Genomic DNA, 14,384 nt, shown 5'->3' with positions numbered 1-14,384 from the left:
GATCTAAATTATTAACTTAACTTTATTATATTACTAGGGATTACTTAAATTACTAACAATTCCCATTATAAACAAACCTATTTTATTATATTATTAATAATAGTTTTATATAGTAATATATTAACTTTAATAAATATTCTATTTTAATATATAAAGATTTATTTTAACCTAAAAATATTCTTATAAAAATAATAACAAATTTAATATTTTCTCTTAGTTCTTACATATTAGGTAATATTTATCTTTATATTATAATTCCTAATAATAATTAAATTAAATTTATTTATTATTAATTATTTAAAATAAATTTATTAATTTTTAAATTAAAATTTGTATACCTTTTTCTAATTGTAAAATATTTCATGATTACACAATTAGAATCATAAACTTGTTTTACAAGGGAAAATATTTGTGAAATATTACGTAATAACATAAGAAAAATAGTATTAATATCTGATAATTCAGGATTACCCAAAAATATATTATTTTGTTTTATTTGAATATTTTCAATAAAATTATCTTTTTTATAATAATAATATTCTTGATCTTGTTTATTAAATAATGTTATTCCATGATTTTTAATTATAGATTTTAACCAAATTAAATGTAATTCAATATATATAATATTAATATTACCTGGAGTTGTACAAATTCTTAAAAAATTTAAAAGTGGAAGTAATAAAAAAGGTGCAATAAATTTAATTACAAAATAAATATCTGATATTGGTATTTGTTTATAGGTGTTAAATATAATTGAAAAATCATTTAAAGCCAAAGATAATATCATTGCTTTAGAATATTCTTTATTTAATAATGCTAAATTAATATTTTCAATATTAACTTGTTTAGTTAATATCTGTCTTTTAAAAGAATCTGAAAAATTAAGATGATTTGTTATACCAGAATAACCTGTACCAAAAATATCTAAAGTAAATAAAAATAATCCAATATTTGTTGCTGCAGCCCATTGTTTAGAATCATATGAAAAACATATAGAAAATACAATAAAATCATTTTCTAATTTTGATACTGCACCTTCACCTAAATTTGTTCCTGGTAATTCATTATGTTGTCTTATTCTTTTTAGAGTTAAATTATGTTGATTAATACTATTTATATCATTTATCTTCTTATAATCAAATTTGGTTATATAATCATTATTATATTTTGAATTTAATTCAACAGATATACCATATAAATATTTTGAACTTGTAAGTTCAATACAATTAATTAATGAATAAGTTGTTACATCATATAGACAAACTCTTGGTGAATTACGAGATGATGCAAGTAAATAACGTCCATTACTAGTATAACAAATTGAATTAAAATATTGATTTTTATTAATATCAAAATTTTTTAATAATAAATTTCCCCTTTCATTATCAATTTTATGATTAATACATGATTTATGGATTTTTCTTCTACCTGAATGAATATCTCTAAGTCCTTCAATACTACCTTCTACTAATCCTTTATCAATATCCCAAAATGTTATATTACCAGATAATGTACTAGTTGCCATTTTATTATTACCTCTAGGATCAAATGCTAATGATAATACATTTGTTGTATGAATTAATGATTCACCAACTGAACTTTTTCCTAAACGACCATATATATCCCATATATGTGTTGTACCATCCCAAGATGCAGATGCTAATATTCCTGGACTACTTAAAGATGGGGAAAATGCAATATTAACTATTGTTGATGTATGTCCTGATAATATATCTAATATTTTACCATTTCTTAAATTCCATATATATATACTATATTCACTACCTTGACATCCAGCAACTACAATTTCACCAAGTTTGTCAATTGATACACATGAAAATTGAATACCTTTTTTATTAGATATAAATGTTCTAAAATTTCTATATCTAATAATATCAAAAGCACGAACAGAACCATCTAATGATGATGATATAATAGCATTTCCTTGAGGTGTAAATATTATACCAGTAATTGATGCAGTATGTTCAATAAATGTCTGAAAATTATATCCAGTATTAGAATCCCATAATTTTAATTTACCATCTATTCCTCCAGTTGCAATAATATTTTTTGATTGGAAACCAAAAGAGTTATTATAAATTTCTCTTTTTTGTGATTTATCATTAATAATACCTGCTGGACCAAATGCTACACAATTTATTCCAAAATGATGACCTTGTTGTTTAAGTATATATGATTCTGATTGCCATTCCCAAACAATAATTTGTCCATTTTCTTTACTTCCAATTGCTAACCAATCACCTCTTTTATTTAATGTAACAGAATCTATTATTGAATTAGATATACAAAATGTATATAAATTATTTAATTTTTTTATATCATTATTTTTATCTTTATCTATATCTTTATATTCATTTAATTTAATATTCATATTTTCAATATCATTTATATCATAAATACTAAATATACCATTAGTTGTAGCAGTAACTAATAAATTTAATTCTATATGAAATTTACAACTACTTATTTTTGAATTATTAGTTTGATAAACATAATATTTATATTCTTGTATCCATTTTCCTTTAGAAAATTTAGATAAATTTAATTTTAAATTTTTTGAATTTATCATTTTCTTATTATATAATTGTCTTGGTAAAATCAATTTTCCTGAATTTTCCTTTATTTTCTCATTTTTTTTTGAATCTAGAAATTTCCATTTTATAAATACACCCTCAGTACTCATAGATATTATTGAATCCATTGATTTTGTAAAATATGCAGAAATTACTGGATAACGATGATCAACAAATGCTAATGTATCAAAATCTTTCATATTTTCTCTACTAAATAATCTCACAGTCATATCATTACTACTTGTAACAATATATAAATCATCTTTACTCCAATCAATAGAATTAATATATCCTGAATGAACAATATATTGCCTTTTTAAAATAACTTGCCACCCTCTTTTCATATCTGGAGATTCCCATATATATAAACCACGATCTATAGATGCTGCAATATATTTACCATTATGTGAATATTTAATACAAGTTATTTCTCCAGGACAACGGAATTTATGTAATAATATACCTTTTGAATAATTAATAATATTTATAAAATTATCCATATCAGCACATATAATTATTGAATCATCAGGTGACATACAAATATTTCTTATTTTATTATTACATTCAATACTTAATGTTTGACTTCTGTGTAGTATTAGATTATATATATTTATTCTACTACCAATACTAGAAATTAGACAATTATCATCATTTGAAAAAATTATTTCACCACCATTATAAGGAGCTCCAAGAATATTACTAAATTGATATGAGTTCATTTTTTTTTAGTTATTCTTACTTTAATATTAAATATTAAATAGTCAGAATTGACATATTTCTAAAGGGCAAATATTTATCCTAAGACCATACTCTCAAGCGGTACCTTTTTTTTTTTTTTTTTTAAAGATTATAAATAAATTTATTAAAAGTAATATAATCTAAACATTACAATATATTATAGAATTTTTTTTTCTTTCATATTATATTTTATTATATATTTCTTAATTAAATATTTTATTTAATTTATTAATAATATTAGTTTTAATAATAATACCTTAGAAAAAAAAAAGTTACAATAATAAAATATTAAATATATCAGTATTAATATTGTATTATTTATATTTAATAAATATAATATTAATAACTAATTACCAATATAAAAGTATAAAATGACCGTGTGCAGTCAATATATTATATTAGTGTGCAATATAATAATCTATATACCTTTTCCTATATATTTCTTCTTTTTTCTCTTTATAAAAACACAAAAATTTAAAATTAAATCATGCATCTAAATATTATATCTAATATATTTCTACTTTTCCAATTTTGGATAATTTTCCAAATATATCTATCTGAGGCAGCTATGGGAAATTTTAGAAGAGTTATTAAAAATGTTATGGGTAAAGGAACATCAAATATTGTTGATAAGGGATTATCACAACAAAATAGAAGATTTGAAGTTACAAAACCAAATAATTATTGTGAAAATCTTGGTAAGTTGATCTAACAATATTATATTATAATGATTTAAAATTAATTTGTAATTTTTATTTTCTCTTATTAGCAAAATTAATAGCTCAAAAAAGTGCTATTAAATTAAGTTTTTTAGAACTCGCAGATTGTACCACTACAACTATTATACCTTCTGCAATACCTTTAAGAGATAGTTATAATTTTTATGCAAATTCATGCGGAAGAAAAGCATTAAATATTGTTAAACATCTTAGTAGAAATATCCAAGCTGCAATATATTGTTATTATCCTATTATGGAAGATCTATTTTTAGTCACTGGAAGAAATAGATTAGAAGAAAAAGATGCAGAAATGATTAGATTATCTTTCTTAGCATCCAGTTTAATACATTATACGAAACAAGATTTAAAATTGATTGATAATGAAGTTAAAAAAGCTAATGCTTATACTGCATATTATCATTCATATAGTGTATTATGTAAAAAAATAACTCTTTTCTATGACTTTTGGGGTTTTTTTATGCGTGAAATATTTTGGTCAATGGTTTATTCAATTCTTGGTATATCAGCAGCAAGATTTCCTGTTGAATATAGTAAGTTTTTAATATAAATTTAATTAAAATATTAATTTTAATTAATAATAATTTTTTTTTTTTTAAATTAAATTATACTTTAGCCTGTCCATATAATCCATCTGCAGTAGTTAAAGGTATAGAATCTTCTTCAGATGAAGATATTACAACATTAATGGAACTTCCTTTAGATTTAGAAACTGAATAAATAAATTTTATTGATAAGAATACTTTGTTAAATTATTTTAAATATGTTTAGTATTAACTAATTTTTAATATTGATATTAATAATATCTTAATTTATTGTTTTTTTTTTTTTTTTTCATAATTATATATTGATTTGTCTCATTGTACCATGAGATACATAAATTAATTTTCCTCCTAAATCACATGTTCTAATTATTGCATATCCATTATTATCAATTCCTTCAAAAATTCCAATAACTTCAATATCATCATCTTTATCTGTATATGAAATTGAAACCATTTTACCAATAAATATCAATTTATCACTAATTTGTCTTAATAATGATGTTATTGAATTATTTTGATAAAGTTGTGAAAATTGTTTAATAATTTCAAAATGAAGATTATTTTCTATTTCATTAATACAAATATTTGGATTAATTTCATATTTACTTTTTTCTAAAAATACAGATGTTGCAGGATAATCAATATTAATAGGAATTTCATCTTGATTATGTAATACATTTAAACCAATTCCAATAATAAAAGGTATATATTGTTGTTTTTCACCATTATTATCAAATGTAAATATATTAGTTAATAATTTACATAATATACCACCAATCTTTTTTCCAGATACATATATATCATTAATCCATTTTATTTTAACAGATTTTATTCCAATATTTTCTAATATATTTGATACAGATAATGCTCCTACTAAAGAGCTATATTTTATAGTTTCTTTATTATTTAATGGGCATAATGTTATATATGAAATATTAATATTTTTTCCTTTAATAGTATACCATCTCTTATTATTATTAGTTTTAGAATTATAGGTTCCTATACCTGATGTCATATAATTAGATGTTACAGCAATCCAAGTATTTGGTGATAGATTATATTTATTTTTAATATCTTCAATATTATTATAAACCCATAATTGTGTGGAATCTATAGTATCAAAATAACATATTATTAATGGATATTTTGGATGTTTATAATATTTAGTGGGTTCTAATGATACCATTATAATAATTTTTTATTTATTAATAATAATAATAATAATAAATATAAAATAGTTACTTGGCGCATATATTTAGTATTATTTTTAATAAATATGATAAATAATAATATAATCCCATTATTTTTATTATGATTAATTCATGTAATTTGTTATTAGAAGGTTTAGAATATAATAATATTGAAAAAGGAAAATGGATTCCTATAGTAAAATTTTCTTTTAATTCTGAAACAAATTCTTTATTAAAAGGTTTTATTACAAATAATTCCAATAAAGTAATTTGTGGTAGTATTAAAGGAGATATTTTTATGCATGATATGATTTCTGGGCAAAGATTATTAAGTATTAATAATATAGATAGAAATATATCCTCAGAAATTTTAATTCCTGCAGGTTTAAATGATATTTGTTGTGATTATACAGGGAATTATATATTTGGTAGTTTTTCAGGTGGTACTGTATGCATATTTGATACTAGAATTATGAATATTAAAAATAAACAAAATTCCCATATTTCATTATTACATGCACACAAATGTGCATGCATGAGTGTAGCATTACCTAATTCTAATAATATACAACAATTTGTTACTGGTGGATATGATGGAATAATTCGTATATGGGATTTACGAAGAATTGGATATATATCACAAGTTAAGGGTCATAATTCTCCAATATCTACAATTGAATTTTCACCAGATAATGATATTTTATGTTCTTCAGCATATGATGGTAGTTCTAGACTATGGAAATCATCAAATTTATGTGCATTAAGAAGTTTTTTAAATCCTGTAGATAGTGAAGAAATTTCACAAGCAACATTTTCATTGGATAGTAATTTTTTATTACATATAAATAATAATAGTGCTAAAAGTTGGAGATTAGATAGTATAAACGAATATATAGAATATATTGAACCATATAATAATTTTAAAGAAGATAATAAATATATAGAATCATATGATAAAGATATATATATTTCTAATCAATCAAATAATATATATTTTAGATATTCATCATTTTGGCGTGATAAAGTATTTATTCCTATATCTAAAAATTTTTTTTATAATAATAATGGAAGAAATATAGTAAATATATATGATTCTACAACTGGTATATATTTAGATAGTCTTGAGAATATATATTTTGGGAAAACTGCTGTTACTTGTGTATCTTCTCATCCTAATATTGATTGTGGGATTATTTTAACAACAGGAAGTTACCCTGATAATTCTGTAATATTATGGATGTATTCATATTAAATAATTAATGATAGTATAATTTTCTATTTCTTATTATTATTATTATCTCTTTTTTTTTTTAATTAATATTATATTTTAAAACGTAATGAGGTTGCATTTTCTTATGAATATTAATATTAGGCGCTGATGTATCATTGTAAGGATACCCATAGTATATTATTTACCTTTTTTAGATTCTCTTCAAAATGAAATGTTGCAAGAAATCAAGAAATATAAAGTATGAAGATCCTAATAATATTTATCCTCCACCATTAGTAATTGATAAATCTTTGGATATTAGCTCAATTATAGATGATGGTAGATTCTTAAATTATATGAATACGAATTTCCAAGATGACTATCCAATTAGTAAAAACTCATCTTCTAAAATTTCAATAGATAATTTAGGTCATTTAACTCATTTGACTCATAATAATAATGAGGATATCTCTGTATCAACAGAAGAAACATCTAGTAATATAAATTATTCAGAAAATAATTCTGTAATATTGGATTTTGAACAAAAACCAGTAAGATATTTATCTAATACTACAAAACAAGATTCTTTAATATTAAAATCATTTAAAGAATCTAAGAATATTATTAAAGAATCTAACAGTACTATCAAAGAATCTAATAATACTATTAAGGAATCTAAGAATATTATTAAGGAATCTGACAATACTATCAAAGAATCTAATAACACGATTAAAAAATCTAATACTACTAAAGAATTTAACAATATTATTAAAGAATCTAATAATACTATTAAAAAATCTAATACTATTAAAGAATCTAACAATATCAAAGAATCTAATAATACCATTAAAAAATCTAATAATACTATTAAATATCCTATAGATTTAAAAAAATATTTTAAATCTAATATTACAAAAATATTATCTAATAAAAGTAAAGGTAAAGAGAAAAAGAATATCTTAAAACCAATAATATCAAAATCATCCTCATTTAAGAAATTAATAAAAGATATTTTAATATTTATACGAGGAAAATCTAGTTCAAATAATATAGAACAAAATGAAATATCTAATGTAATTATTAAAACTCAAACATCAAAAGATAACTTTATAGAAACAACGATCACAAAAAAATCATTTATTGAAAAAGATAATGAAATAAATACAAAAAGTATTGAAATTCCTAAGATATTAGAAAATTATCTAAATAAAAAATTATCATATGATATTCGACCAAATAATTATAATTCAAATTCTTTATATAATCAGGAAGATCTTAGAGTTGCTCTCACGTATGATATGCAATTATTAACCTATGAACAAGGTCCATATCCTATTCCAAATATGCCTTATGATCAAGAATTATATTCAGAACAATATTTCAATGGAATTTGTAAAGTTATTGAACCAAACTGCTCTAATATTATACCTTGTATATCATTCTCTTCCAAGTAGAACTGAAATCCCCATGATACCAACAAGTGCATACTTAAACCATGGATAATCATTTAACCAAATAGTTATCATTCCAACCCTTGGTAAGAGACCTACTGCTACTCCCAATATATGTTCTTTTTTGAGCCAAAGCTGATTACTATTGTAAAGTCCACGATCATCAACATTATTATTATCTCCTTTAGTTAATATACTAAAATCATCAGATGATGATCTATTACAATTTATTATAGATAAAATTAGTTAATTAATTAATTAAAAAAAAAGAAAATAGAAAATGAAGGAACTTTAGGATTCGTTATTCAAGATAATATTAAACTTACCCTTGATGATATGATATAACCCTATGTACAATAGGGATATCACGGCCATCTAAAGAAAAAACTACAATATCACCTAAAAGAGTTCAATATTCATATATAATATATGTATGAATTAAAATAATAAGATATAGTTTTCTTTAACATTACCTATTTCTATAGATTTCCTATTATATAGGAATAATATATCTCCTCTATAAAATCCTGGCTCCATAGATCCACTTAATACTACAACAACTGGACTTTGGCTATTTGTTGCAACCATTAAACCTCTCCATAACATTAATGCTGAAAGAATAACACAAGCTATTACAAGAGTAGAAAAGATATTAAAGTTATACTTAAGAATTATAAAAAATACATAACACTAATACTAACCCAAAGTCAATGCATGATGAATACCTTGATGGGGTTTAGAAAAGATTTGTTTTGCTTCGTTTTTAGCCTGGATAATAAATTCCATAATTAATTTCAACTAATTTTCTAAGTACACTTTACTATTAAAGTTATACAAACGTGTTGAGCGCTAAATTTAAGGCGCTAGGTTTTACAGTGGTACTTATTGAAATTTTATTCTTAAAAGTATTCTAGAATAAACATATTCCATTTTTTTAATAATTATGTTAATAACTAACAAGAATATATAATTAAATAGAGATATATTTTTTTTATTAGAAAATTCAGCAGGTATTTCAAAGATATCATTTTACTTATATAGGGGTGCCAATTTTAAATAACCGGGTAATCTAGATACTTTAAATCCTATTTCCTCACATTTTGCAGTGTGAAATTATATTTATATTAAGCTAGGTCTATATACCCTAATTTATTATGATCACATTTAATATATTGACATCTTCTATACTATACTTAATATATTGTACTATATTTACTAATGCTATTAAGTTTGACCTAATGATTGATTCAAAGGTATCAAAATGTTTTGGTAAGTTATTTTTAAAGATTTTTATCATTTTATTATTATAGGATGAATTTAATACAATTCTTTAAATAAATTTTACTCGTTTCTTTTTTTTTTCTTTTCTTCTTCCTTTATAGGTGAACCTATATTAAAAAATACCTTAGTAGTAATTGAATGTAATTCATTATATCCTATTAATCTATCTGTAAGAGATAATAAAGATATTATTTATTCAGCAGGTAAGCATATTTATAATCATATTAAACTAATAAATAAAATAGAACCTATTTTAAAGATATTAATTTTATTTTCTTTAGATAATAATTCAATTAAAACAGCATTTACAACATTAGAAAGTGGTCCACATTATATTTGTATATTTAATCCAAATGACTCTAATATAAAGACAACAATTTCTTTTAAATGGGGTTCAGAAACTCAAGATTATACTTCTATTGCAAAAAAAGAGCATATTGAACCCTCAAAAAAGATATTGAATGATATTATTATAGCTCTAAATGATTATCAGAGTAGCTTATTCCAAGTTGCACAAACAGAATCTCTTCTTCATGTTGCTTCAGAATCAGCATATTCTAGAGTTATATTCTTTTCTATTTTAAATATTATTGTAATTATTGGAATTAATATAATTCAGACAATTTACTTTAAAAAATTCTTTAGTTCTAGGAAACTAATCTAAATGATTGTAATTTAAGATAATGGAACTAATACTCCATTTTCAATTTTTAGAACTTTTATTCCACTTTTGTCTATAATCTTTACAAATAGATCATATTGTGAAATTAAAAATCTACTTTTTAATTCTGCTGTACACTTAATAAGAATATTAAGTGCTTCATCCTGAGTTAAATTAGATTTATAAAATCTATCAAGGATACCAGTAACAAGTAATCCACCTAATAATAAATATATTATTGAAAAAATAAATCAAAAAACGAAGGAAGTTATTTTTATAAATTTACTTACCATAACCATGTGCAGCCTTATTTACAGATGCCATAGATGCTATTTCATCTATCCAATATAATAGTGGTCCTTCCCTATCATTATAACCTCCAATTAACAAGCGAACATTATGTGGATTAGATCTAAGTAATTCTGCTAATTCAAGACGTGTGAATGAAGCAGTAGCAGAAGTACCCAAATTAACATTATTTCGAAGAGAATATAAATTAATATTACATTTAATAAATTCACCAAATTGATTTCTATCTCCAATATCACCAGCAGTAGCTACAAATATTATTCAGAGATATTATAAAATAGTAATTTGAAGTTAGAGTAATTTATTATAATATATAAGAACCTACCAATTAGTTTATTCCCATCTATTGAAAGGATTTTATCCTCATCATGCTTAATACGAGAAATACCACTAATTGATGTGGAATCTGCAGCAATAATAACAAAATCTGGACCTTTTATACCTATTAATGAATCCATAATTAGCCTAGTTATATAAATTAAAAATATTTAGAATTATATCAAAGTTAGAGGTATCTCACACATCACTTGAGCGCCTTTATGTTTGGCGCTTTGGGTTTAATAATATTGAGAGAAGTTTTAACATGTCTTAAGATCTTTAGATTTGTAACTTTTTTTTTTTTTTTTATAAACCTGAGGAATTAGTAATGAAAAAAAAGTAGTTTAGGTAATAAAGACAGTGAGGACTTAATAAGTTGAGTATTTATAGATGAATTATTTAGGAATTCTAATAAATTGTCTTTGTCTTCTTCCCCCAAGTTGTAGTATTTATGGCGGTTAAGTATGGGTTTTTTTTTTCTTTTTTTGTTTTTGCAAGCAATCTAAGTAAAGTGTTATTTTTATAAACAGAACTTCTTTTTAAAATATGAGGAATGTTGCTCAAGAACTTCTAAAGAAGCAGTTTTTGGGTAAGTACTAATTATTTAGATTGTAGCTTCTAGTCTAATATTATATCTTATATCTATAGAACTAACAAAAGATGATACATCAGGCTTCTCAGTAGGTTTAGATGATGATTCCAACTTTTTAAAATGGCGTATATGTTTTGAGGGACCACCAGATACATTATATGAGGGTGGAATATTTAATGCTTTATTAATATTTCCAAAAGATTTCCCAAATAGTCCACCAAAAATGCGTTTTGAACAAGATATGTGGCATCCAAATATATATCCTGATGGTCAAGTATGTATTTCTATATTACATCCCCCTGGACATGACCAATACAATGAACAAGAAAGCCCTGATGAACGATGGAGACCTGTATTTGGTGTAGAGAGTATTTTAGTATCTGTTATTTCAATGTTGGGAGAACCAAATTTAGACTCTCCTGCAAATATTGATGCTGCCCTTCAATATAAGAATAACCTTCCTGAATATAAAAGGAAGGTTCGAGCTTTAGTAAGACATAGTGTAGAAGGCTAAATTATTAATAAATTTGATTATTCATAATTGAATCTGTTTTCCTTAAAGTAAGCATGTTGTAATGCACTTTTAGCTGTAATTCTGTCTTTACTTGAAGGATTTAGGAGAGATTTCAAAAATTTCATCGCTTCAAGACTATCTAGACCTATTCCAGAAGGATCAAATTGTTTAAGTATATTTGAAAATTCTTCATCTGTACATGATTTAGATATTCCAGATAAAACTGAAGATGAATTTGTACCAATGGTTGATAAGAAATTATTTAAAATATTTTGAACCCAACTGATATCATTTTTAGAATCTAATAAACATAACCTCATTAAAGCTAATCTATACATAATATCCTTTTTTAAATTATCAGCTTGAGAAACAGAAAGATTAAATAAATTTGAATTAAGTATATTTTCAATATATCGATTAGCACGTAAGAGTAAATGTTGAAATTTTGTATCATCATTAAGAACTGAAAAAACTTGTAAATTACCCCATATAATTTGTAACATTACTACTCCAGTACTCCACATATCATATGAGGCTAATCTTGTATTTTCAAAGATATCCATTTTAGATTTAGTTGGATTATAAATAAAAGAATTAAATTGAACTTCTGGTGGTTGATATCCTTCAGTTTCATCATAATATGAAGGTCCAAAATTTCCATAAAGTTTGTTTAAAATAGAGATAGGAAAATTTTCAAAAAGTAATTGTGATTTTTTTTCTAATATTGCACTTCCCCAATCTGCTAAACGAAGATAATATGAATTTAAATTTGATTCATTAGATATTACACTTATTAATATATTAGAAGGTTTAATATCTCTATGTACTATCCCCATTGAGTGAATTATTGCTAAACATTTTATTAATTGATACATAAATTCTCTAAGTAAATCTTGAAAATTGCTTTTTTTACAATTTTTATTTTTACATTTTGGTAGTTTTTCATTTATTCTATTTTTAATATGTCTCCACCAAAATTTACTTGGGATAACTTTCCCATTTTCATCAGCTGTAAATAATAAATTATATAAACTTATTCCTTCATAACGATAAACAAGCCATATTTCTGATTTTACCTCTAAATCAGTTCCTAAATTTTCTTCTTCAAATACATGAAGAAATCTTGTAGTATGAGGCATACAATAAAGTAATACTCCAAAAAATACTTCCCTAATTGCACTTAATTTTATTTCCCAACTTGGGATTTCAGTTAACATTCTTTTCATTACAACATCTATAACACTTACTTCTTCTACTTTTTCAGTTTGAAAATTTACACAGATAGATTTCTTATATTTATCTACATATTGCAAAATTTCTTCTAATATATGTAGAAATTCCATATCAATATTTTTACCACGTTTCCATTTATTTTTATTTTGTCTTAATAAGGCTAATTCAGATTCACTACAATATCCTAAAAAACTTTCAATAGATTTAGTGAATGCTAAACCACGCCAAACTTCTCCAAAAGATCCTTTTCCAAATTTAAAATATTTGACAAATCCTTCATAATGCCAGTTTCCCTGGCCCATATGTAAATTGCTAGATATAACCAATTTATCACTTATATGTTGTTTCATACTATTTCTTGCCAATTGTTTAACATTCATCCCACTTAAAATACGATTTCTATAATAGGATACAAGTGAATGATTTCTATATATAATTAAATCTTTACCTTTTTCAGGTTCTCCAAGTAGAGGTTTTATATTATATTCTATTTGTAACATTTTTCTTTTTCCTATATTTTTTTTAAAAGAATATGGAACTGTTGTTAATTTCTTTATCTTATTAATATCTGAATTAGATATTTTAAGTAATAGGGGATGTATAATTAAATTATGATCACCGGAGTATTGTAACATAGCATCATTATTTTCAGATTTATGTATTGTTAATTTCCTTAATAGGTCATATATGTATATACGGTATAATAATAGATAATTGCCTTTATCAACTGATATTAAACCTTTAGATATATCAATTCTAGTTGTATTATTATCTAAGCTACAGACTTTTTTGAAATTATCATATATATCTAAAGAAAATATACCATTACTATTTACTTCATCATTTATACAAGTTTTCATTAAGTCCCTATTTCCAATATATTCAAGAAAGGCAAATGACAGCTGTTGACTTAATATCCAAATATTAATTAAACAAACTAATAAATTTCTGTACATAACCATGAAATCCTTAATCCTTAATAATAATAAATCTTGTGGAGTATAGTGGAAT

The 14,384-nt window shown here is 23.2% G+C and overlaps 10 protein-coding genes across 10 annotated transcripts; 5 read left to right on the top strand and 5 right to left on the bottom strand.

Moving 5' to 3' along the window:
* Positions 1 to 289: 289 nt before the first annotated feature.
* On the bottom strand, positions 290 to 3,313 carry cand_026920 (uncharacterized protein; the record flags this gene model as incomplete). Its single annotated transcript, XM_067212920.1, has 1 exon — positions 290 to 3,313. The coding sequence occupies one exon, from the start codon at positions 3,311 to 3,313 to the stop codon at positions 290 to 292; it is 3,024 nt and encodes a 1,007-aa protein (XP_067067467.1).
* A 620-nt stretch (positions 3,314 to 3,933) lies between these two features.
* cand_031220 (uncharacterized protein) lies at positions 3,934 to 4,789 on the top strand (the record flags this gene model as incomplete). The annotated part of the gene is made up of 3 exons (XM_067213348.1): positions 3,934 to 4,030; positions 4,102 to 4,602; positions 4,686 to 4,789. The coding sequence occupies 3 exons, from the start codon at positions 3,934 to 3,936 to the stop codon at positions 4,787 to 4,789; spliced, it is 702 nt and encodes a 233-aa protein (XP_067067538.1).
* Positions 4,790 to 4,909: 120 nt separating this feature from the next.
* Positions 4,910 to 5,800, bottom strand: cand_031210 (uncharacterized protein; the record flags this gene model as incomplete). Its single annotated transcript, XM_067213347.1, has 1 exon — positions 4,910 to 5,800. The coding sequence occupies one exon, from the start codon at positions 5,798 to 5,800 to the stop codon at positions 4,910 to 4,912; it is 891 nt and encodes a 296-aa protein (XP_067067537.1).
* Positions 5,801 to 5,925: 125 nt separating this feature from the next.
* cand_031200 (uncharacterized protein) lies at positions 5,926 to 7,056 on the top strand (the record flags this gene model as incomplete). The annotated part of the gene is made up of 1 exon (XM_067213346.1): positions 5,926 to 7,056. One exon carries the CDS (start codon positions 5,926 to 5,928, stop codon positions 7,054 to 7,056), a length of 1,131 nt encoding a protein of 376 aa, XP_067067536.1.
* A 185-nt stretch (positions 7,057 to 7,241) lies between these two features.
* On the top strand, positions 7,242 to 8,410 carry cand_031190 (uncharacterized protein; the record flags this gene model as incomplete). Its single annotated transcript, XM_067213345.1, has 2 exons — positions 7,242 to 8,305; positions 8,386 to 8,410. 2 exons carry the CDS (start codon positions 7,242 to 7,244, stop codon positions 8,408 to 8,410), a joined length of 1,089 nt encoding a protein of 362 aa, XP_067067535.1.
* Positions 8,411 to 8,450: 40 nt separating this feature from the next.
* Positions 8,451 to 9,251, bottom strand: cand_031180 (uncharacterized protein; the record flags this gene model as incomplete). Its single annotated transcript, XM_067213344.1, has 4 exons — positions 8,451 to 8,682; positions 8,792 to 8,864; positions 8,939 to 9,094; positions 9,167 to 9,251. 4 exons carry the CDS (start codon positions 9,249 to 9,251, stop codon positions 8,451 to 8,453), a joined length of 546 nt encoding a protein of 181 aa, XP_067067534.1.
* A 368-nt stretch (positions 9,252 to 9,619) lies between these two features.
* cand_031170 (uncharacterized protein) lies at positions 9,620 to 10,430 on the top strand (the record flags this gene model as incomplete). The annotated part of the gene is made up of 4 exons (XM_067213343.1): positions 9,620 to 9,734; positions 9,848 to 9,949; positions 10,028 to 10,338; positions 10,398 to 10,430. 4 exons carry the CDS (start codon positions 9,620 to 9,622, stop codon positions 10,428 to 10,430), a joined length of 561 nt encoding a protein of 186 aa, XP_067067533.1.
* Positions 10,422 to 11,174, bottom strand: cand_031160 (proteasome subunit beta type 2; the record flags this gene model as incomplete). Its single annotated transcript, XM_067213342.1, has 3 exons — positions 10,422 to 10,627; positions 10,698 to 10,964; positions 11,042 to 11,174. The coding sequence occupies 3 exons, from the start codon at positions 11,172 to 11,174 to the stop codon at positions 10,422 to 10,424; spliced, it is 606 nt and encodes a 201-aa protein (XP_067067532.1).
* A 406-nt stretch (positions 11,175 to 11,580) lies between these two features.
* On the top strand, positions 11,581 to 12,140 carry cand_031150 (ubiquitin-conjugating enzyme family protein; the record flags this gene model as incomplete). The annotated part of the gene is made up of 2 exons (XM_067213341.1): positions 11,581 to 11,623; positions 11,683 to 12,140. The coding sequence occupies 2 exons, from the start codon at positions 11,581 to 11,583 to the stop codon at positions 12,138 to 12,140; spliced, it is 501 nt and encodes a 166-aa protein (XP_067067531.1).
* A 17-nt stretch (positions 12,141 to 12,157) lies between these two features.
* Positions 12,158 to 14,335, bottom strand: cand_031140 (uncharacterized protein; the record flags this gene model as incomplete). The annotated part of the gene is made up of 1 exon (XM_067213340.1): positions 12,158 to 14,335. The coding sequence occupies one exon, from the start codon at positions 14,333 to 14,335 to the stop codon at positions 12,158 to 12,160; it is 2,178 nt and encodes a 725-aa protein (XP_067067530.1).
* Between the last annotated feature and the right edge of the window lie 49 nt (positions 14,336 to 14,384).

Source organism: Cryptosporidium andersoni (assembly GCF_001865355.1).
Source record: "Cryptosporidium andersoni isolate 30847 chromosome Unknown contig_15, whole genome shotgun sequence".
Taxonomy (NCBI): Eukaryota; Apicomplexa; class Conoidasida; order Eucoccidiorida; family Cryptosporidiidae; genus Cryptosporidium; species Cryptosporidium andersoni.
The sequence above is the reverse complement of the archived record's forward strand: the minus strand, read 5'-3'. Positions and strand labels throughout refer to the sequence as shown.